A 24,080-nucleotide genomic window follows, 5' to 3' on the forward strand; every position below is an offset into this window, starting at 1 on the left:
AGTAGGAATATACTACTGACTAACTGACCAGGATGGTGGTGACTGTGAAATGCTCAGGGAGATTAGAGAGGCTACAAAAACAGATAGCCCAATAATTATGGGGGATTTCAACTATCCCTATATTGACTGCGTACATGTCACCTCAAGACAGGATTCACAGATAAAATTTCTAGGCACCATTAATGACTGCTTCTTGTAGCAGCTAGTCCTGGAACCCACAAGGGGAGAGGCAATTGTTGAATTAGTCCTAAGTGGTGCACAGGATCTGGTCCAAGAGGTGAACATAGCTGAACCACTCAGTAAAATCAACAATAATATACTTAAACTTGACATCCTTGTAAAGGGCAAAATACAAAAGAAACCTACCACTGTAGCATTTAACTTCAAAAAGGGGGACTACACAAAAACGAGGACGCAAGTTAAACGGAAATTAAAAGGAACAATCACAAGAGTAAAATGCCTATAAGCTACATGGAAACTATTTTAAAACACCATAATAGAGGCTCAAACTACATGTAAACCCCACATGAAAAAAAATAGAAAGAGGACCAAACAAATGCCACCATTGCTAAACAGTAGACTAAAACAGAGGTGAGAGGCAAAAGGGCATCCTTCAAAAATTCGAGGCAAATAGACAGGACAATAAAGAGCATAAGCATGTCAAGTGTAAAAATATAATTAGGCAAGCCAAAAAAGAATTTGAAGAGCAACCAGCAAAAGACACAGAAACTAACAGCAAAATTTTTAAACTACATCAGAAGCAGGAAGCATGTCAACAGATGATCGAGGTGCTAAAGAAGCATCAAGAAAGACAAAGTCATCACACAGAAGCTGAATTAATTATTTGAATCGGTAGTTTGAGCCTCTATTATGGTGTTTTAAAATAGTTTCAATGTAGCTTGCGGGCATTTCACTCTTGTGACTGTTCCTTTTAATTTCCATTTAACTAGCTTCCTTGCTTTTGTGCAGTTCCCCTTTTTGAAGTTAAATGTGAGAGAAATTCCCACATGTGAGCTATTCTGTTTAGGTGACAAGTCTGAGGAACTACCCCAGACTGAGGTGTGAATAGAGAAAGTTTTAGAACTCATAAATTAAACAGTAATATGTCATCAAGACCAGATGGTGTTCACCCAAAAGTTCTGAAGGAACTCAAATATGAAATTGCAGAATTACTATCTGAAATATATAATTTTTTGCTTAAATCAGCCTCTGTATCAGATGACTGGCAGATAGTTATTTTTTAAAAAGACACCAGAGGTGATCCTGGCAATTACAGGCTGCTAAACCCAATTTCAGTACCAGGCAGACTGGTTGAAACTACAGAAAAGAACAGAATGATCAGACACATACATGAAGACAATATGTTAGGAAAGAGTCAACACAGCTTTTGTAAAGGGAAATCATGCCTCACCAATCTATTAGATTTCTTTGAGGAGGTCAAACATGTGGAGAAAGGTGATCCACTGGATATAGTGTACTGGGACTTTCAGAAAGTCTTTGACAAGGTCCCTCACGAAAGAGTCTTAAGCAAAGTAAGGAGTCATGGGATAAGAGGGAAGGTCCACTCAAGTACCAGTAACTGGTTAAAAGACAGGAAACAAATGGTAAGAATAAATGGTCACTTTTCAAATGGAATGCAGTAAACAGTGAGATCCCTCCAGGATTTGTGCACAGTACAACATATTCATAAATGATCTGTAAACAGGAGTTCTGGAACAATTTTTATAGTGGGGGTTCCGAGAGCCATTGAACCAAACTCTAAACCCTCTATATAACGAAAGCCACTTCAAGTCAGGGCATGCTGCAGCACCTATGCCTGTAAAAGGGTCAGGCAAAATCTGCAGATACTAAATTACTGAAGACAGTTAAGTTCATAGCTGACTGCGAAGAGTTCCAAAGGGATCTCACTAAACTGGGAGACTGGGCAACAAAATAGAAAGATGAAATTCAATGCTGACAAGCGCAATATAATGAACACTGGAAAAGATAATCCCAACTATACATACAAAATAATGGGGTCTCAATTAGCTGTTACCACTCAAGAAAGAGATCTTGGAGTCACTGTGGTTACTTCTCCGAAAACATCAACTCAATGTGCAGTGGTTGTCAAAAAAGCTAACACAATGTTAGGAACCATTAGGAAAGGGATGGATAATAGAAGTCAGAAAATATCATAATGCCACTGTATAAATTCATGGTATGACCATCCTTTGAATACTGAATGCAGTTCTGGTTGCCCCATCTCACAAAAGATATTAGAATTGGAACAAAATACAGAGAAGGGCAACAAAAGTGATCAGGGGTATGGAACAAATTCCCTATGAGGAGAGATTAAAAAGACTGGGACTGCTCATCTTAGAAAAGAGATGACTGAGGGAGGACATGATAGAGGTCTATAAAATCATGAATGTGTGGTGAAAGTGAATAGGGAAGTGTTATTTACCCCTTCATATAACACAAGAACTAGGGGTCACCCAATGAAATTAATAGGCAGCAGGTTTAAAACAAACATAAGAAAGTACTTCTTCCCACAACACACAGTCTACCTGTGGAACTTGCTGCCAGGGGATCTTGTGAAGACCAAAGGTATAACTAGGTTAAAAAAATAATTAGATAAGTTCATGGAGGATAGGTCCATTAATGCCCATTAGCTAAGATACTCAGGGATGGAACCCCATGCTGCCCGTGTCCGTAAACCTCTGAATACCAGAAGTTGGGAATGGATGACAGGTGATGGATCTCTTGATAATTGCCCGGTTCTGTTCATTCCCTCTGAAGCATCTGGCACTGGCCACTGTGAGAAGACTGGATACTAAGCTAGATAGACCATTGATATTACCCAGGATGGCCATTCTTAAGTTCATCTCCCAACATAATTCCCTACACTCAGAAAATTAATGTTTGAAAACCAACCTTCAGCTTGCTCTGTATTGCTTTAACTTCTTCACAACTGGAGGGTTTCGTGACAAGAATCTTGCTCAGTTTGGCATTTTCTACATGTAACCACTGTTCAAAGTCCTTCATGAGTTTAAGGAGGTGACTGTTCTCTTCCTCTTTGCTCACATTTGCCTGAGTCACAGAACAAAACCCAAAAAGGAATTTATAAAAAAGGAAACAGACTTTATTATTACTGCCTTCAGTCACCAACAGCCTGATCATGTTCCTGCTGAATTCCCATTGAGGGGCATCACCAGGGTCCAGGTCTGGTCTCTCCTGTCTCATCTTAACTGAGGCCAATTCTACAAAGTGCTGAGTTCCTCCTGAGAGGTGCTGTGCACCCTCACCTTCCACTGAAGTCTCGAGTCCCACAGGCTCTCAATATAAGGAAGAACTTTAGGTCTGGATTTCCTATGTAGACAAAATCCTCTACGATTTTCATAGGAGTTATGCATGTAGAAGGACAAAATAATTGGAAATGGAGGAGGAGGAACCATCCATCTGTGATTCAAGTTATAATTAACTGGTCACAGGAAGGAGATGTCGGGCCAAGTCCTCAGCTGGCGTAAACCACCTGCACTGGAGCTATGCTGATTTACACCATCTGGGAATCTGGCCCTGGGTTTGCGCTACTAAAATTTGACAGTGGAATGAGGAATTTAGCAAAACACAGAAGGCTCCATGTGTTTTTTTCTAACTCTCTGCCTGGCATAATGGTACTATTTACAAGGGTCTCTACTATAACACATACCGTTTCATATCCAAAACAGTACATGTGAGTTTGGCTAAGTGACTTCCACTGATTTGTATGGGAGTCATGAAGCTATGCTCCTACATCAATCTTTCCAAATTGAAGATGTCGGATGTGCTTTCTAATGACCCAGTAAGGATCAGAGCCTTGAACCCCACATTTCAGATGTTTGCTGGACTTTGCAAATTGGAGAGTTTTACATACGGTATCAGACAGAGCCCAGGGGAAATGGGCTTTGTAAAGTTATTAAGGAACGCTGATACAGATTGCTTCTCTCACCTGGGAGCGCTTGAGAGTTACCTCTGAAGAGCCGAAGGCAAACCCAGTCGTCCGTGTATTACCCACGATGGTTATACTCTTCCTCGTATCAACCACTGTTGTATTTGGCTGCATGCTGCTGAGAAGGCTTCAAAATACAAAATCAGAGAAGTCAATGCAGTGATGCACCTGACAACTGATACATCCATGGAACGGGGGGAAGGGGTGGGGAACCAAACCAACATATCTATGCTTAGAAATATTATTACAATTATTTCCTTACTATTAATAAAGTAAGAACAAGTAACAAATCAGCCGTGTCACAAAGTATTAGTAGTACTCAGTGCTAGCACTGACTTGTAGCTCTTTAAAGAAAGTTATCAGAACAACACTCTTCTCTGCACAAGCAACACCACTGATAGGATCTAATACTTCAGCCTGTCTGTTGATTTCCTTGACTTGCTCCCTCCTTGTACCATCTTGAGCCCCCTTGTCTCTACAGTGCTTCAAGCAAATGAAAAAGCATGGGACTCAAACCACTGCTGTCCCATGTAGCAGTTCTGGTGACTCCTCACTCTATTGGGGTCATGTCTAGCTGATTAGGGTACCAAGAGGCTTTCCTGGCAGCAAGGAATCACTGGAGCATCACCAGTAACCCTAATCATGTAAATGTAGCTCCACACTGTACACGTTGGTGCAGGTTATTTTTGCGTGAATACGGGCACATACGCATGCACAGCACTGTGTTTGATGTTCAGCGAGGACCAGCAAATCCGAACAGCAGTAGGTACTATAGTGAATGCTGCTATAAATACGATTAGTATAGATAGGTAGGAAAGAATATTAGCTCTGCTTAGAATGTTGCAAAACATTAAGATCCAGCTCCAGAAGTGGCCCCTTGGAAAAGTACAGTTGACGAGAAGGATGGTCTTGCGGTTAAGGCACAACAGCAGGAGTCAGCTGATCTGGGTGCTATTCCTGTCTGCCGCAGACTTCCTACATGACTGTGGGCTAGTCCCTGAAAGGGATACTGTCAACTTGAAATCTAGGCTCTTTAAAAAAGGAACGTTAAAGGTAATTTCAGGTTCTATGCTTGAGCCTGAATTTCCATTCCAGCTTTTGTGGGTTTTACAATCTCATTTTCATATTTAAAAAATATTTTCTCTCCATTATTGTAGTGTGGAAATACTACACATGGGAACAAGTGAAATTAACAACACACAAAGCACTGTCAAAATACATTTATTAAACAACATGAGAAACCTTTCCCCCTCTATTGTCTGAGTTACAGTTAATACCTAAAATGACTAACAGTACAATATTTTTGGAAAACAGGGTGATTTTTTTTTAAAAGTTGCTGGCAACTCTTTACCCCTTCCATTCCTCATTTTCCCCTACCACACAGAGATGGGCCTGAGCTGGATCCAAACTTTCTCAGTTTGGGAGCGCGTGGCTGTTGGGGTTTGGTTCAGGCCCATCTATAATTTTAGGCTCTGCCTCTTTAAGTATCCTTTCCTCTAAGGCTCCATATCAGGAGTGTTTCTTGGTGCATAACTACGCTTTGCCAATCTAAAACATTCTAAACAGTTAATATCAAGGTCTGCCGGTATTGTCTATAGATTTAATATAGTGCTGTACTTATGTACATCCAGAAAGCTCACATAATTAACATGGCTAGAATATGTAATCTATGCCCAATGATGCTGTCATTTTATTGTCAAGGTCTCCAGTTAGCAAAGTGCAGATAATGAAATGCCACTGGGGATCAGCATTTGGCTCCCAAACATATCCCTCATTCCCACGCCTACGGGACTGCGAGCATGGTGCAGGCAGAGTGCTCTAACTAAGTTGCTTATATGGCTCCCATTAGGGGAATATCTGACTGACTCACAAGCTATGATGTATTTAGCCTCACAGCATCCTTGGGAGGTAGGGATTATTATCCCCATTTTACAGTTGGGGAATGAGGCACAGAGATGCTAAGGCCATGTCTACACCACAGCTGCTACAGCAGCATAGCTACGGCCTTCTCTCTCACAATGCACAGTGAAAGAATTCATGGCATGACCATGGGACGTGTCCTCAGAAGTCTCAATGCCATACAAGTGAGTGCAGTGCAGACACAGAAACTCAAGTGTTACTTTGCAGTGCAGCTGCTCTCACTTGATCTCGGTGAACATGAGAGAAATAACTCAAGTGAAGACCACTAGAGTTACCTCTGCAGTAACAGAACAGCTCATTTTAAAAGGGGGGGGACAAGGGGGAGGGGTGAAGCAGCCAACAGAAGATTGGACAAGAGAAGAACATGCAACAGCCTGAAAAATGATGAATGAAAGAAATGCCTCAGAACATCAAGGGTGGGTTGCACTGAGCTCCCTAGAGAGTCAGCAGTAGTTAGAGATTTTAACAAGCCTTACTACGGAGCAGTAGCAGGCAGGATTTGAAGATAATTAGTTTATTATTAGAGGCTTCAGAGTAAGCCAAAAGGGTTGTTGCGTCTGGGAAGATCAAGCCAATGAGAGAAGAAATGCGCTTTAAAACAGGGGAATACAATGGACCGAGGGATGGGATTGCACTGCAGAAGAGGCATTGCAGATACAGGAAAGCATAGGGGCAGGAAAGCTATTCATTGTTATTGGTGGGTTATTTTATTTATTGAGCACCCAGCCAGACAGTGCACTAACTGCATTCAAACAGATAACTACACAGCCCCTGGCCTGACGGGAGCCCACTCTCAGTGTGGACATAACACAAGTAGTGATGGTCATAAACAAAAATGGAGTAAGGGGAGCAGTAGGGAAAGGATCACAGATACATCTCGGTGGTTTTGCTAAATATGGATTTCTTAATATAATTTTTATTAGCTTAATTCTCAGAGATGCCACGGCAGAGGTGGGATCTGAATGAGGAAGTGGTGGTAGCCAGGTTAAAGGGTTCCAGAAAGGCACTCTAGGTGTGGAGGAGGGGAGGAGAAGTGTGAAAGAAGGCATGAAGGTAGAAAAAGGAGAAGGAAACAAAGGCGGTGTTAGACAGTAGCACTGGCAGAGTCAAGTCTGTTTGGGTGGGAGGGAGAGAATATGCAGAAAGACAAGCTTGGAGTTCTAGGTCAGGGCTGAGTGAAAGCCGGAGGGAGCTTGTGACATTACACCCCATATTCTTTATGGAAATATGCTTATGACATGGATATGGCATAACTGAGATATATTTTATGCAAAATGGATCTTGTAAGTTATCATCGGAAAGGTTATGATTTACTGAATGTGATTATCCAATTTGTATGCATGTATCATTTCTGTATCTAAAGTTAGGAATATAGACTATGTAACAATTACAACTATGTGTTTGTATTTGGGAGACACCCACCAGACAACAGGCCATCAGCCTTGATGGGCCATTAGGAAGAAACAATAAGACTTTGAAGATACTAATCTCTCTCCTTCCTGAGAGGCTGACGGTACTAGGTCAGTTGGTCCTGTCACCTGGTACTAAACATCATCTTGGACTTCTAGTAATTTTCCACTAAAAGGACAGGGAGGTCAAGACTGGGAAACAAAAGATTCCCGCTATATGTAAATTTTACTTAAGGTTGGGGGGGTAAGGCAAACAAGACTTTTCCATTGCCTTCCTGCCCAAGAAGAAAGACGACTGAAAGTACCTGAAGAGACAAAGCAACTCTGCGGTAGGAAAGGCAAGGGCTGAGTCCAGACTAAGACAGGAGTCTAGTCTGTAAAGAGAAATAACCGGAACTCTAAGCTATAGAAAGTCTGCAACTTACCTAAAACAACATTTAGGGTGAGAAATTATTTCTTGAAACCAGTCTCTTTAAGATCTTCAGCTTAGTATGTATGCGTGTTTTGTTTTATTTGTTTAGTAATCTGCCTTGTTCTGTTTGCTATCCTTTATAATCACTTAAAATCTGCTTTTTATAGTTAATTAACTTATTTTTTATTATTATTAAGCCCAGTTCATGCAATTTCTAACTGGGGTGGCGGTGCAAGAAGTTGTGAACATCTTCCTCCACATGGAGGGAGGGGGCGAATTTATGAGCTTACGTTGTATAGATCTCTCTACTGCGCAAGACAATATTATTTTGGGTAGACTTTCCAGAGGGGAGCTGCACTTGAGTGCTGGGCGATTTCCTAGCTGAGTCTTCTCAGAGAGTGCTGTTTGCGGACTGTGTGTGATTCTACAGCTGGTGTGAGCGTGCGTGTTGCCAGAGGCCAGTAAGCCTAATTCAGCAAAACAGGGAGAGGGAGCCAAGGCTACTGGAGCAGGCAGGCTCAGTGAAATCCCAGTACATCAGGTGGCATCCCAGAAAGCGGGGTCCAACCCGTCACAGAGCTAAAGTGAGGTTAGGCACAATGTGAAAGATCTTTTTATGCTGAGTGGAAAATAAACCAGAAATTGTCATTAATGGATAGAAGCACTTTTGTCTCATTTGGAGAGAGCCATTTGAGAGAGCTAATGTGTGGTTGGTGGAGGAGGTCAGGACCGCATAGTTTGGACACATCGAACCTCTGAGAAGCCTGATGCTTGTGGGGAAAAAAGGTAGGGGGAGGGGACCAGTTCTAAACAAATTCCAAAATGAAAATAATTGAGAGTGCTCTAAAAACAAAAAAACAAAAAACATCATCAGAAGCATGTGAGCAACCTGTTAATTCTTTGTGTATTTCTCAACAAAAATCCAGGACATCCACAGAAATCATGAGAGCCATAGAATTCCTCCCAAGCACCTGGTAATCCAGACAAACCACTTGTAAAGGAACCCAAGAGCTCACACTGGAGATGGAGAAGGAATGTGTGGCTCTAATTAAGCAGCATTCCTTGACAGGGAACAGCCAAGGCATCTGGTAATGGTAGGGGTAAGAATGTCTTCCAAAGTGACACTTAGCTGCTGGCAAGACCTAATTAAAGAATGAGCTGTGGGTGTGTGTGTTTGACTTGGCTTGTTTCTGAACGGCTTTCATTTGAATTGTTTATCCTTGGGAGCCATGCTCTGAAATCTAATGAGGTTTCAACACAAAACTGTGTGAAACTGTCACCCCCATTACAGCTGGTTTGCTGTGGCTGCAAGAGGCACAGCTCAAGAGCCTCATTATCTCCTACTAATACTTGAAGGATTCAAGGGAGGTGGAGACTGTCAGTTTGGGGTGGCTGATCATGATAACTAACCTAGACATGCTATCACCGTGCTTGGGTGAGCATCTCAGCTCCCCCCACCTAAGTCCTCTTCTCTGTCATCACTAACAATGTCACCCTCCCAGCCCCTCTGGTCTCTAAACCCAGAGGCGCCTCTGACTCTGCTCTCCCCCTAGCCCCACACATGCAGGCAATATCCAAGTTTTGCCTCCCCTTCCTCCTCCATAACCTCTCCAAGATCCAGACTTTTCTCTCTGTTCACATCTGCAACACTCTCATTCAAAGCCTTATCTCCTGACTCAGGTACTGCAAAGCTCCTAATGGCTCAGGCCTAAGGGAGATTTGCCAGGTAGAGTGTCTGCTCACAGACCACAATATCCTGGCTGAAGTCTCAGAGGAGGTATTGTGCAGGACATAGACACAGTTGGCCTGAGTTTCCTCCTTCTTACACCAGCATAAATCAGAAGTAACTCCACTGCAGGCAAAAGAGAATCAAGCACAGCCCCTAACTTTCAATACTCCTTCAGGCTTAGCATTTGCAGGGCTGGTTATAGAGCAGCAGAGAGAATTCCCCTCGAAGGGACAAGGGAAAGACATATGAAGACTTACCTGGTTGTCATTTTTTTGAGTGACCTCAATGACTCTGTCAGCTGGTTCATTTCAGTATGGACATGTGCTGCCCCCTCTGGAGAAGAACTCTCAATCACCAGCTGGCCATGAGCCCCAACAAGGTGCAGCTGGATCTCCTTATCCGGGAATTCAGCTAGCAGCCCCTGAAATTCACAGCACTCACAGTCACTTTCAGGGGTCGCTGCTATTTCTGAAGCTTTACCACAATGCATGATAACTGTGTCAAATGAAGGGCTATGTTCAGCCCAGGATTATGCTCGTTTCTCTTGGCACTACACAAGTTATGGGTTCCCAGCAGCAGGATCTGCGAGGGGTTCCTGCAGGAATCCAGGAAAGTCCAAGAAGTGGGTAGCATGGGATTAGGGAAGAGGTGTAGCTAGAACGTCCCTGATGCAGGGTAACACTGTGGGGCTTCTCTGGAGCCCCCCAATGGAAATTAAAGCTGCTGCTTCCTGCTCAAGGGCCAATCAGCCCAGGATAGCACAGGAAGTGTAAGTCACCAGAATGAGTGAATCTGACCCCAAAGTACTTCCATCGAGGAAAAACTGAGCAACCGTGGGAACGGGGACATTTTCCCTTTGGCACAAAAAATGCAACGTAGGATAAACCCATAGAGTAACGCACCATTTAATGCTATACTGCTGTGTGTCTGGAGAAACCATCCTGCCAGGAGGAATTCACTTTCAAGACTGGATTTTCCTTTAATGATGCCCCAGACATTTCAACAGAAGCTTATCCTTCTTTTGCCCCAACCACCCACAAACCATCATGCACTCATCATAGACCAGTCCAGCTAGGCAGTAGGGCCTAACCCTGAGCTAATCCCTGCTTGCACTCAGTCCCTAGCTACCCCCTGCCTGCACCCTGAACTGTTTTCAAACTTTTTGAACTGAGTCCTCACTTTGAGTTATATTTTTTGGTTGCATCCCCCCATGGCCCATACATGGCAAATGCAAATAGATATGGAGCCCAGGGGAACACACCACTTCCCCTGAACAACTACCTGCCGCATGGATCACAAAAGCAAATGGATGATGACACCATACGCCAAGATGTGGTCCTCACCTCCAAATCTGCGACTCTGCTCTCTGTGTTCCTTTCCCCTCTGGCATCCTGATAGGATTCCAACTTCTGTTCAGTCATTGTGATCCACCCCTGAAGGTCTGACAGTTTATTATTGAACGTCCAATGCTCCTGAATGTGTTTCTCGGTCCGTGCCAGGATGAACTAAAAATACCAGGAGTGACAAAAACACAACAGTGATAGAACACAAAGAGACAGCAGGTTTCGCTAGAGAGACTATGGCGACGAGTGCTATAGAAACACAAAGAAATGAAATGATAATACGGATGAAAGGCAGAAACTCCTAGCTGTTTAGTACCATGACATGGAATGCACTTCCTAAGCCCTGGTCTACACTAGGACTTTAGGTCGAATTTAGCAGCGTTAAATCGATTTAAACCTGCACCCGTCCACACAATGAAGCCCTTTATTTCGACTTAAAGGGCTCTTAAAATCGATTTCCTTACTCCACCCGTGACAAGTGGATTAGCGCTTAAATCGACGTTGCCGGCTCGAATTTGGGGTACTGTGGACACAATTCGATGGTATTGGCCTCCGGGAGCTATCCCAGAGTGCTCCATTCTGACCGCTCTGGACAGCACTCTCAACTCAGATGCACTGGCCAGGTAGACAGGAAAAGAACCGCGAACTTTTGAATCTCATTTCCTGTTTGGCCAGCGTGGCAAGCTGCAGGTAACCATGCAGAGCTCATCAGCACAGGTGACCATGATGGAGTCCCAGAATCGCAAAAGAGCTCCAGCATGGACCGAACGGGAGGTACGGGATCTGATCGCTGTTTGGGGAGAGGAATCCGTGCTATCAGAACTCCGTTCCAGTTTTCGAAATGCCAAAACCTTTCTGAAAATCTCCCAGGGCATGAAGGACAGAGGCCATAACAGGGACCCGAAGCAGTGCCGCGTGAAACTGAAGGAGCTGAGGCAAGCCTACCAGAAAACCAGAGAGGCGAACAGCCGCTCTGGGTCAGAGCCCCAAACATGCCGCTTCTATGATGAGCTGCATGCCATTTTAGGGGGTTCAGCCACCACTACCCCAGCCATGTTGTTTGACTCCTTTAATGGAGATGGAGGCAATACGGAAGTAGGTTTTGGGGACGAAGAAGATGATGATGATGAGGAGGTTGTAGATAGCTCACAGCAAGCAAGCGGAGAAACCGGTTTTCCCGACAGCCAGGAACTGTTTCTCACCCTAGACCTGGAGCCAGTACCCCCCGAACCCACCCAAGGCTGCCTCCTGGACTCAGCAGGCGGAGAAGGGACCTCTGGTGAGTGTACCTTTTAAAATGCTATACATGGTTTAAAAGCAAGCATGTGAAAGGATTACTTTGCCCTGGCATTTGCGGTTCTCCTAGATGTTGTCCTAAAGCCTTTGCAAAAGGTTTCTGGGGAGGGCAGCCTTATTTCGTCCTTCATGGTAGGACACTTTACCACTCCAGGCCAGTAACACGTACTCGGGAATCACTGTAGAACAAAGCATTGCAGTGTATGTTTGCTGGCATTCAACCAAAATCCGTTCACGCGGTGGGAGGAGGCAAAATGCGACCTTGTAACGAAAGCACATGTGCTATGTATGTAATGTTAACAGCAAGGTTTACCCTGAAAGAGTGTAGCGACTGTTTTATAAAATGTGTCTTTTTAAATACCGCTGTCCCTTTTTTTTTCTCCACCAGCTGCATGTGTTTCAATGATCACAGGATCTTCTCCTTCCCAGAGGCTAGTGAAGCTTAGAAAGAAAAAAAAACGCACTCGCGATGAAATGTTCTCCGAGCTCATGCTGTCCTCCCACACTGACAGAGCACAGACGAATGCGTGGAGACAAATAATGTCAGAGTGCAGGAAAGCACAAAATGACCGGGAGGAGAGGTGGAGGGCTGAAGAGAGTAAGTGGCGGGCTGAAGAGAGTAAGTGGCGGGCTGAAGAGAGGGCTGAAGCTCAAATGTGGCGGCAGCGTGATGAGAGGAGGCAGGATTCAATGCTGAGGCTGCTGCAGGACCAAACCAGTATGCTCCAGTGTATGGTTGAGCTGCAGCAAAGGCAGCTGGAGCACAGACTGCCACTGCTGCCCCTCTGTAACCAACCGCCCTCCTCCCCAAGTTCCATAGTCTCCACACCCAGACGCCCAAGAACGCGGTGGGGGGGCCTCCGGCCAACCAGCCACTCCACCACAGAGGATTGCCCAAAAAAAAGAAGGCTGTCATTCAATAAATTTTAAAGTTGTAAACTTTTAAAGTGCTGTGCTTAAAGTGCTGTGTGGCATTTTCCTTCCCTCCTCCACCACCCCTCCTGGGATACCTTGGTAGTCATCTCCCTGTTTGTGTGATGAATGAATAACGAATGCATGACTGTGAAGCAGCAATGACTTTATTGGCTCTGCAAGCAATGATTAAAGGGAGGAGGGGAGGGTGGTTAGCTTACAGGGAAGTAGAGTGAACCAAGGGGCGGGGGGGTTCATCAAGGAGAAACAAACAGAACTTTCACACCGTAGCCTGGCCAGTCATGAAACTGGTTTTCAAAGCTTCTCTGATGCGTACCGCGCCCTCCTGTGCTCTTCTAACCGCCCTGGTGTCTGGCTGCGCGTAACCAGCAGCTAGGCGATTTGCCTCAACCTCCCACCCCGCCATAAACGTCTCCCCCTTACTCTCACAGATATTGTGGAGCACACAGCAAGCAGTAATAACGGTGGGAATATTGGTTTCGCTGAGGTCTAAGCAAGTCAGTAAACTGCGCCAGCGCGCCTTTAAACGTCCAAATGCACATTCTACCACCATTCTGCACTTGCTCAGCCTGTAGTTGAACAGCTCCTGACTACTGTCCAGGCTGCCTGTGTACGGCTTCATGAGCCATGGCATTAAGGGGTAGGCTGGGTCCCCAAGGATACATATAGGCATTTCAACATCCCCAACAGTTATTTTCTGGTCTGGAAAGTAAATCCCTTCCTGCAGCTGTTTAAACAGACCAGAGTTCCTGAAGATGTGAGCATCATGCACCTTTCCCGGCCATCCCACGTTGATGTTGGTGAAACGTCCCTTGTGATCCACCAGAGCTTGCAGCACTATCGAAAAGTACCCCTTGCGGTTTATGTACTCGGCGGCTTGGTGCTCCGGTGCCAAGATAGGGATATGGGTTCCGTCTATAGCCCCACCACAGTTAGGGAATCCCATTGCAGCAAAGCCATCCACTATGACCTGCACATTTCCCAGGGTCACTACCCTTGATATCAGCAGATCTTTGATTGCGTGGGCTACTTGCATCACAGCAGCCCCCACAGTAGATTTGCCCACTCCAAATTGATTCCCAACTGACCGGTAGCTGTCTGGCGTTGCAAGCTTCCACAGGGCTATCGCCACTCACTTCTCAACTGTGAGGGCTGCTCTCATCTTGGTATTCATGCGCTTCAGGGCAGGGGAAAGCAAGTCACAAAGTTCCATGAAAGTGCCCCTACGCATGCGAAAGTTTCGCAGCCACTGGGAATCGTCCCAGACCTGCAACACTATGCGGTCCCACCAGTCTGTGCTTGTTTCCCGAGCCCAGAATCGGCGTTCCACAGCATGAACCTGCCCCATTAGCACCATGATGCATGCATTGGCAGGGCCCATGCTTTCAGAGAAATCTGTGTCCATGTCCTGATCACTCACGGGACCGCGCTGACGTCGCCTCCTCGCCCGGTATCGCGTTGCCATGTTCTGGTGCTGCATATACTGCTGGATAATGCGTGTGGTGGTTAATGTGCTCCTAATTGCCAAAGTGAGCTGAGCGGGCTCCATGCTTGCCGTGGTATGGCGTCTGCACAGGTAACTCAGGAAAAAAGGCGCGAAATGATTGTCTGCCCTTGCTTTCACGGGGTGGGGAGGGAGGGAACGGGGGGCTGACGATATGTACCCAGAACCACCCGCGACAATGTTTTAGCCCCATCAGGCATTGGAATCTCAACCCAGAATTCCAATGGGCAGCGGAGACTGCGGGAACTGTGGGATAGCTACCCACAGTGCAACGCTCCGGAAGTCGATGCTTGCCTCGGTACTGTGGAAGCGCTCCACCGAGTTAATGCACTTAATGCACTTAGAGCATTTTCTGTGGGGACACACACACTCGAATATATAAAACCGATTTCTAAAAAACCGACTTCTATAAATTCGACCTAATTTCGTAGTGTAGACATACCCTAATTGGATATCGACAAGTGACTGCAGATCTGAGCTTAGCCACATGGTGGGGCAGTATGTATTAGAATAGTTTCCCTCTTCACAGATGACTCAAAGTGAAAAATCCTATATTTTAGTATCTGAACTAAGTACTTCCTCCTCCCCTCTTTGCATGTGAAATCACTCTAGATATAATAGAAAGAGATCTGCCATATGGTACTTTTACCTGGAAAAATACTATTTCAGTGATATATTTGTTTACTATTTGTGATTAAAAACTAGAATTCCCTAGCATATTAGGGTCAAATTTTATGACGAATAATTTTTTTAGTGACATAGCAAACCAAGAGAATTTTACATGAGCTCAGTTTGTTTTGGAAGGGAAGATTTTTATCCCTGTTTTTACAAGCAACAAAATACTTTAGGTCAGCAGTTCTCAACTGGGGATCTGTGGCCCGCTGGCAGTCTGTGAGCCCTTTCATGGGGCTGTGAAGCCCTGCAGCTGAAACCCGATGCCCCGAGCCCCAGTGCTGAAGCTGGGAGTGGCATAGGACTAAAACTGGCACCCCAGCCTGCCCCGCAGCCGGGAGGGTGCGGGACTGAAGCCGGTGCCCCTTTCCGACCCTGCCCCCCAGCTGGGAGCAGTGTGGGGCTGAAGCCGGCGGCCCCCGCCCCTCTTCCCCCACCCCAGCTGGGAGTGGTGCGGCGCTGAAGCCGGAAGCCCCAGCACCCACCCCGGAAGCTCGGAGCCGCACTGGGAGCCCCCCGCAACCTATACACACCCCCCAGCTACCTCCTGCCTCCACTCTGAGCTACTCCCACTGCCCGCACACAGCCCCTAGCTATCACCTGCCTGTACCCTGAGCTAATCCCCGCTTGCACACAGTCCCTAGCTACCCCCTGCCTGCACCCTGAGCTACTCCCCTGCCTGCACCCTGAGCTGTTTTCAAACTTTTTGAACTGAGTCCCCACTTTGAGTTATATTTTTTGGTTGCATCCCCCCACGGCCCACACAGGCTGGATGGCCTCCTGAGTGAGTCAGGGGGTGGAGGTGGCGCTCCGTCCCTGGACCCTGCTGTGCGGGCTGGCTCGAGTTCCGCCAGCCCTTGCTTCCCCCGCCTCAATAGAAGTAAAACTATGCCTATGCTCAAGGGTCCGTGACCCCTCCCTCCCGCCCCAGAACCCTGCGCTCCCCCCTCCTCCCTTGCCAGGCCCTGGTGTTTTTATAGCATGCTGAGGTGGGCCTCAGCAAGAAAAAGATTGAGAACCCCCCGCTTTAGGTTAAATCAGTCCTTGATGTAACTGCAGTGGGTTTGATTCGTTAACTTTTAGGTCTTATAAAAGCCTCTGTGATAAACCTTCCAGAGGATCCAGTACTAAATGCTCGATGCAGCAAATCCCAAGAACATTGCATGAGCCCAAGCCAAAAAGATCTGGACACTCGGCAATGGATTCAGCCCCCCGGGGTGGGGAGCCTCACACTACACAATTGAGACTTTCCAAACCAAACAAGGAGTAGTGTTTATAAACTCTAAAAGGGAGTCTATCCACTCCTCACGACTTGTCTGAACACAAAAGTTGTATTGGTTAATTATACTGGTATAAAGTTGTACAACCCCCACTAGTGTGGACACATTTATATTGTTATGAAGGTTCTTATTCTGGTATAACCTATTCCCATACAGAAAGGGAAACATATTGGCATAAAGGTGCTTTAGAGCAGTATGGTTTAACTGCATCCACTCTAGGGGCTGTATAACTATATAACTATAGTTATACCTTTATAACTATATAGGTAAAAATTCCCCGCTCCCACAACCAAAATATTTACATCTACGTGTAGTCTCAGATGGTAGGATGGTGGTCACAATGTAGGGGGAGGAAGATTAAAATAGAGAAAACTGGGGAATGTTTAAAGATTTATCAAGGCCATAAGAACTCAGCCCCTGCCTTCCGCTTGTGGAAAATGTCAGCGGTTGAAAGCAGACATTATGATAACGTGAAAGGATAATTTTCACAGCTGACACTTTAAATTCTTCACTAAATGATGAGTTACCTCCAGAGATCTCTTCAGTGTCTGATAGTCAGATGAAAGCTGGTTCATTTTATCTCTGTGGGGTAATCCCATCTGGGGTAAATCTGTGGGATTAGACTGAACTAGATTCTGCAGCTCTTCCCTTTGAACTATAAACTCTGCCAATTCTTCTTGGATCATCTGTAGAGAAAAGGGAATACTGTACATTGGCTACTTATGTACTGAACATCATTTGGCCTACAAGATAGGTCAGAACATTGATTCTGCAGTTGGGTCCATTTGACAGCATGAGATGTATTAAAGAAAATTTTAATTTTAATTTTAAGCAATTTAGTTTTTGATGCCCAGAACTGAAAATTTACAAAAGAAGCCAGCAGGCGTTCTGATACATTAGCAGCTGATTACAAAGAAGTCAAGTGATAGCATGCTTACTGCTAGTAGGCTAATTAAAGCATCACAATGGTGCAACAGCACCAAAATAGCAGCAATTTAAGGACTTGATTTTGCTGTCACCGAGCCCAGGTCTACACTAAAAAGTTAGGTTGACCCAGCTGTGTTGCTCATTTCTCTTGGCACTACAGGAAAAATCCCAGTTCCCAACCCTGATTCTCACCACTGTGAGATCAGAACCAGGCTGTATAAATTTATCATAGAACAAACATCTTTCTAGAATCAGATAATTACTTGTGTGACAAGTCAAGTAAAGGCTTCTCCTCGCCCTCGCCCCCCCCCCCCCCCCCCGGTACTTCTGACATAAATAAATTATACATTTTGCCTAGAAGGAAAATAAATCAGTCAGGCCATCTGCCAATGTGAGCGTGATTAACATGCAGGTAGAATAGATAACAATCACTGTAACATACCTGTAGTCTCTGGAGTCGTCTTTCTTTACCTGAATGGTCAGGTTGTGGTTCATTCTCTAGATCTACTTTGGCTCTGATAGCAGATAACTTCTTTTGCAGATGCAGAAAGCCTCCATCAAAGTCTTTATGTTGAGTTACCAAACTCTAGGCAGAAAGAGAAAAAAGAGCACTCGATATAACTACAGTTATATTATTTTGTCAGTGTCCACTTGACACTATGAGCAAATAATCAGCTGCCCTGCACAATAATCCACATTTCTATTAATCTACAAAATGCAGTTGGTTAGTATTAGTGAATTTATTTATACAAATCTGGATTAATAAAAGATTGATCACAATTTTGGCATGGATATTGTGATGGGGCAAGGCCAGATGGCTATAGAAAAGTAGTGGGAGATAGATATATTAGCTCCAGGCTAAACAAATCCCTGGTGCCAGGTTAAGTGAAATGGAAGCTGCTCCAGGTCAATTAAGACACCTGGGGCCAATTAAGAACTTTCCAGAAGGCAGGGAGAAGGCTAGGTTGATTGGGACACCTGAAGCCAATCAGGGGCTGGCTGAAACTAGTTAAAAGCCTCCCAGCCACTCAGGTGGGAGTGGATGTCAGGAGCTGTGGGAGGAAGTTGTGCTGTTGGAGAGGCTGAGTAGTACACACCATATCAGGCACAAGGAAGAAGACCCTGAGGTAAGGGTGAAGTGGAGCTTGAGGAAGTGAGGGCTGCTGTGGGGGAAGTAGCCCAGGGAATTGTACATGTCATGTTTCTAAAAGGTCAGCTACCATAGCTGATACCATTAGGGTCCCTGGGCTGGAGCCCGGAGTATAGGGTGGGCCCAGGCTCCCCCCCCACACCTTTGCCCCCTGATTAATCACTGAGACTGGGAGACAACAGAGACTGTGCAAGGAAGGATAACTTCTCCTCACTTCCCTTGCTGGCTTATGATGAAAATGGCTCAGTAGACTGTGACCCTTGTCCCTAGAAAAAGAAGGGTTATGTGGAGGGTCACAGTGAGCCTCTGAGGCGAGCGAAATCCACCAGGAAACGTGGGACCCACGGAGGCAAGGACAGAGCTCTGTCACAATATTAAATAGTAAACAGGCCTTGGAGTGAACTGAATATTAACTGCTCACCTGCAGTCTGCTTTTCCTTTGTAGCAGACTTTTGTGTAGAATTTCTCTCTCCTTTGCCGTATCGGTTACCTCTGCTAGGAGAGACTTTGCTCTCTCTTCACCAAAGATACCGCTTAGCAAATCCTTCTTCAGCTGTAACATCATCAACTTCTCCTTGAATTGGGAACTCTCAGCCAGGCATGCCTACAGGAGAACAAGTATTCTCGTAACACCCAGGGCTACATGAGCGGATCAGGTGGCATATGCACAGAAAAACAGCAAGGTCATGGCTGTAGGACAACAGTATCTTGAGCATACCTGCTATACCACAAGGCACCCACCGTGTGCCAAGCTGAGAGCCAAATCAGCAACTTGCCAGAACCCCAAGTGCAGCACTCATTTTTTTACATAAAAGGAGCCAATTGCAGTCACCTTCATCCCAAATATGGAGACGAGGCCCAACGGCTCAGCATAAAGCCTGGCTGCTCGCATCAAGGTGAAGCATTGCTTGCTGGGATCTGTCGTCTACACTCCTAAAAGGAGGAAGCTGTGAGCAACACTGTAGGGCTCTGTGGGCCTACTCGAGTCCTGGTATAACGGATGACTCAGGCTGCTATACCACAAACTGCATCAGGAAGGCGTAAATTCTGCTCCCAATATTTCTTTTATATAAACCGGACTGCTTCATTTCTCTGGTTCTGCAGCTGCTTTCCTGATCTGCATGAAGGAAGCCTACTGAGCTACATGGTGCCTGACATGAAACTGTCTTATCAGGGTTATGGTTCAGTTTGATCCCTGTTTATAAAAACATTTATTCCAAAGATCCAAGGGGCGAGGGAGTCACCATCACTACTCAATTCATGGGTGCATGCAGCAATTATGTATCTTAATATCTAAACTATATTATTACAAAAGCATTAATGGAGTCCTCAGATTTCCTACCCAGATGGATGTGGGGTTACTGCCAAAGGCAATAATAAGGCACTTAGCTCTTATATAACATTCCTTTCTCAACTGGCAACTCTAGCTCACTAAATAGAATGCCCAAAATGATGTGACTTTGTTACAATTAGTGCAGATGTGGGCCTGAGTTTCAGCAGTGTGTTATTTCCTAAAGGAACTGGAAAACATTCTCAGTTGTCGCCAACAGACAGCTGCATTCGTGCACGTGTCACTATAGCTTGTGCCATGCGAACAAGAGACTGGCTTCCTAACTTAGCTGCAACTCTCTACCTCAATCTGAAGTAAGAAAGCATGTGTCAGGGAGGGCTCAGCAACATTAGCGGTGGAGTCCAGAAGTCTCTGAGCCGATGGCTTCCACGACTGGAACTCTCGCAGTGGATTTTGAAAACTCTGCCTGAGCTCAGTTTCAGTCCCAGTGCTCATTTTAAATGTCTTTCCCTTGGCCCTGCAAGAATAAGCAGACAATGGCGAGAATGATTAAAGTGAAATCTTAAGCTAAATGTGCAATTCACTGAGGGACAAAAATAGCACAATCCTCGTGTGCCTGCTCCAACCAACACAAAGAACCTCCGTTTTCTCCTGGCTTTGTCCACCCTTCACTAGGCAGCTGCTTCTGCCAGTCAGATGTCCAACAAACCCTGCTTAGATATGGAGGGACACATTCACCTCTGCTCCAACTCCACTGAAATCAGTAGAGACGTACCAGGGATGAAATCTGGCCTGACAGTTTCAATGCCAAACAAACAATCTCATTGTGTTCAATTTGTTATCTTCAGTATTATCCACCAAGTAAGATCAAAGGAACAACGTGGCGGGTGGATGGGAGAAACAAGCCATGCACGTACATCTAAGAAACCTAGCATTTAGCTGCAGCCCCCTTTAGCATTTCCATAAAAAGGTGAAAAAGGAGTTTTGGTCCATTTAAAAATTTTTTTTATCTTTACACACAAAAAATAAATGTTGATAACCCCAAATTGCCCAGAATAAAGGAGGACAAAAATAAATTTTCCTGGTTTTTAATTCTATATTTTTTAAACTTTTTAGAATCATCTGTGTGTGCCAGGTAAAATCAGTGGATAAATTAAAATAGCTAACACTCATTGAACTAATATATGGTTTAAATATCCAGACTCCCAGTCTGAAGGCTGGTCCTAAATGCTGTGGGGCCGTGAGAGGAACTTACGCAGTTCCCTTCCCAGTGGCAGACCTCCTAAAGCTACCTCCTACTTCCCTGTGCTTTCCTGACCTTCCATCCTGTTGGATCCTGAAGTCAGGAGCAGCTTGCAGTATAAAGGTTATGCATAAAAGGAAATATTGTCCTGTTAAGACACAGGAATGGGAATCAAGAGTTCAGCTCCTAGTTATGCTACAGACTTCCAACGCAATCTTGGCTAATTTCACTTTTCAGCATCTGCTTCCCCCTCTGTGAAATGGAGATAATACTAGTTACCTACATGTCACAGGGGTGTTTGCAATGAGCCTAGCTTCCTGAGGGCCCTGAAATCCTCAGATGGAAATCTCTGTTATTACTTCCTTTGCCATCCACTCTACAGACTCTGCCAGCAGCAGCCTGTGACTTTGCCACGCCTTGCAAAGAAGCAGGAGTTTTGGGGAAAAGCTGGCAACTTATTGAACAGCCACTGATTTCTGATCAGAGGCAAGTTTAAGTCTCCTATAGTTGTTCTTTATTGGAAAATAAATCCCAGTTTGTTTCATTTTTAAAATTTGAATTGCTTGCTTTTCTGCATCAATTTTATTTCTCCAGTCTTTTTCCATTTGCCAGCACAGTCTGCTCTAGGGATAGGAAAACCAGTTTAGATACAATAAAAATAAACTGACCTTCTTTTCCCCTTCCCAGACTGATCCTTTCTTGAAGTTTGCTAACTGCAGCCTCTGAACTTTCTGATTCCAGACAGTCTGGAAGCGGAAGTGCTAAAGCACAGGGAGAGGCTAGATTTGAAATGTTTCCAGCCCGAACATGGAAGCAGGAAACAGGAGATACGTAGTAAGGAGAAGGTGGAATAAGCCCTGCCAGATAACTGGGAGGGGAACGATTCATCAAAACAAACCTCCCAGAAAAAGGCCATGTACACTCTGCAGTAGTTTAGCCAAACCATTTACAACAACAGTTCCCAGTCCGATTTTTAGTTGAGCATGAAAAGCAAGCAAAAAATAAAAATACTGATTCTACACTGTTAAAACAAGCAGTCAAACCAAATATTTCATCCAGACTATACCTAGTACAGCAAGAGAGGGATCCAAGAGCAGGAGATAAGGAATCTGTGTTCCAAACCATTATGGAGGCTCAGAATATACTGTCCAGACAGTCAAACCTTCCCACTACATCAGAGAAACCACAAAGATCAGTTTCCTTTGCTATTTTTAACATGTAAATGCCTGATCTTGCTCCCATTGAGGTCAGAGGCAAAACTCCTGCTCACCTCAATGGAAGCAGACTTGGGCCCGAAGAAAGAGATTTTCCAGCACTCAGAACTAGGGCCAGATTTATGGAAGTATTCAGCCACCCAGCAGCTCCTGTTGCGACACTTCCAGCCGCAATGCCAAAAGAAGCCAACGCCCAATGCGCTAAGCTCTTCTGAAAATCTGGCCATTTATTTTGGTGTCTAAATGGGAGTTGAGCTCCTCTGGGACTTCTCCTGTGAGTCAGATCTTCTCAACAAGGTTCCAGGAACTGGTCCCAAGGCAGCAAGGTTAACTGAAATGTGGGATGTGGCTATCGTCAATAAAAAAACAAAACAAAAGCCCAAAACCCTTTGTTCTCTGCCACCTAAGGTCAGTCTGTATCTTGCACTTTCTCCACAGACCCTTGCTGATCCTTGGAGCCATTCAGTCCCCAGTGAAGTTTTATGTCAAACTGCTAGCCCGCCCCCCGCCCACATTCCCCATGGATAAATACCTTTGATATTCCCGTATTGCAGCTACAACACCGTCAGAGAGCGGTTGTATATTCTGTGAAAACCGGAACAATTCCTTAAGCTGAGCCTTCAGTCTCTCAGCCTTTGGCTCTTCTGCTGCAAGCGCTGCTCTTGCTGCCTTAATCATAAAAATAATGATCAGTTTGCATCATGAGCACAAAACCTGGAACATGAAATGTATAGACTATGCTGAATCTAGAGATGGTCAAACTATTTGCCACAAGCCATTTGTGTGTCAGATTTGGCCCTTTTTCTGTTCTCAAACTGTCCGTGACATGATCAGGATTTTCATAAATGTCCAGATTGTTTGTTATAGTTAGGTGACTAATTTTTAAAAACACCTTTGTGCCTATGGGTGTTTTGTAAACTGTTCACAGCAAGTGCTCTGTGAGTATTTTATATGCAGAATTCACTAATTAAACGGTGTGACTGGTCAACAAAGTCACACGGCCAGGGGTGCTGGAACAATTTTTATAGTGGGGGTACTGAGAGCCACTGAACCAAATTGTAAACCCTGTATATGATGGAAACTACTTCAATCCAGGGAGTGCTGCAGCACCCCCCGCACCCTAAATTCCAGCACCTATGCACATGGCTTAATTTCTATTTCCTGACTGGGCGACCTAAGGCGAGCAGCACTTCTGGTACAATTACAATCAAACCTATCTGTGCTAATAGCAGCTTTTCCACAATCTGGTTATATGGCTATGCATGGAAAAGGGAACAAAAAGGGGTAGGTACACAGCTGGATTGAAACACAGTTTGGCTTAAGTGAATAAAGTTTGCAACTACTTTTACCCTACTCTTTGCAAAGCACTTGCTGAATACGACATAAAACTAGGCATTTTGGATTATAATGAAAGTAATAAAAATGATGACAGATGCATAAATGTTACAGCTGTTAACGGGAAGTTAATGACGTGTGATTTTAAATACTCTATCTGCAGAAGACCCTCTTCTTATGCCATCTCATGTTTAGAGAAGTTTGATTTTTTTAACATGGGATTTCTACAACCAGAAACCTGAAATTATAAGTGTGTGTGCACAAACCCACCAGTACGCACTTTATTTTAATGGGACTAATTGGAGAGAAAGATACAACCCCATATGAGCAGGAACAACAAACATTATTTGCTATACCTAAGGAGAAACAGGGAACAGATAGTGTGAGGCAGAGACTAAAATTGTTGGTTCTTTTCTCCCCATTCACATTTTCCCTTATTTGATTCTACATACATT

At 44.8% G+C, this 24,080-nt stretch overlaps 1 protein-coding gene across 6 annotated transcripts in view; it reads right to left on the reverse strand.

The window, feature by feature from the left end:
• The window catches only part of SYNE3 (spectrin repeat containing nuclear envelope family member 3), a 144,234-nt gene that overhangs the window by 76,338 nt on the left and 43,816 nt on the right, over window positions 1-24,080 (reverse strand). For all 6 annotated transcript variants that reach the window (XM_048854003.2, XM_048853999.2, XM_075129848.1 and 3 more), the window contains 9 exons: window positions 22,823-22,959; window positions 20,176-20,350; window positions 18,964-19,146; window positions 17,835-17,978; window positions 16,993-17,151; window positions 10,781-10,942; window positions 9,695-9,858; window positions 3,968-4,094; window positions 2,914-3,069 (listed from right to left, as the gene is read on the reverse strand). In XM_048854003.2, the coding sequence (XP_048709960.2) occupies window positions 2,914-3,069; window positions 3,968-4,094; window positions 9,695-9,858; window positions 10,781-10,942; window positions 16,993-17,151; window positions 17,835-17,978; window positions 18,964-19,146; window positions 20,176-20,350; window positions 22,823-22,959 (1,407 nt within the window). The remainder of the gene's footprint in view (window positions 1-2,913; window positions 3,070-3,967; window positions 4,095-9,694; window positions 9,859-10,780; window positions 10,943-16,992; window positions 17,152-17,834; window positions 17,979-18,963; window positions 19,147-20,175; window positions 20,351-22,822; window positions 22,960-24,080) is intronic.

This window comes from Caretta caretta, chromosome 6 (genome assembly GCF_965140235.1).
Source record: "Caretta caretta isolate rCarCar2 chromosome 6, rCarCar1.hap1, whole genome shotgun sequence".
NCBI lineage: Eukaryota > Metazoa > Chordata > Testudines > Cheloniidae > Caretta > Caretta caretta.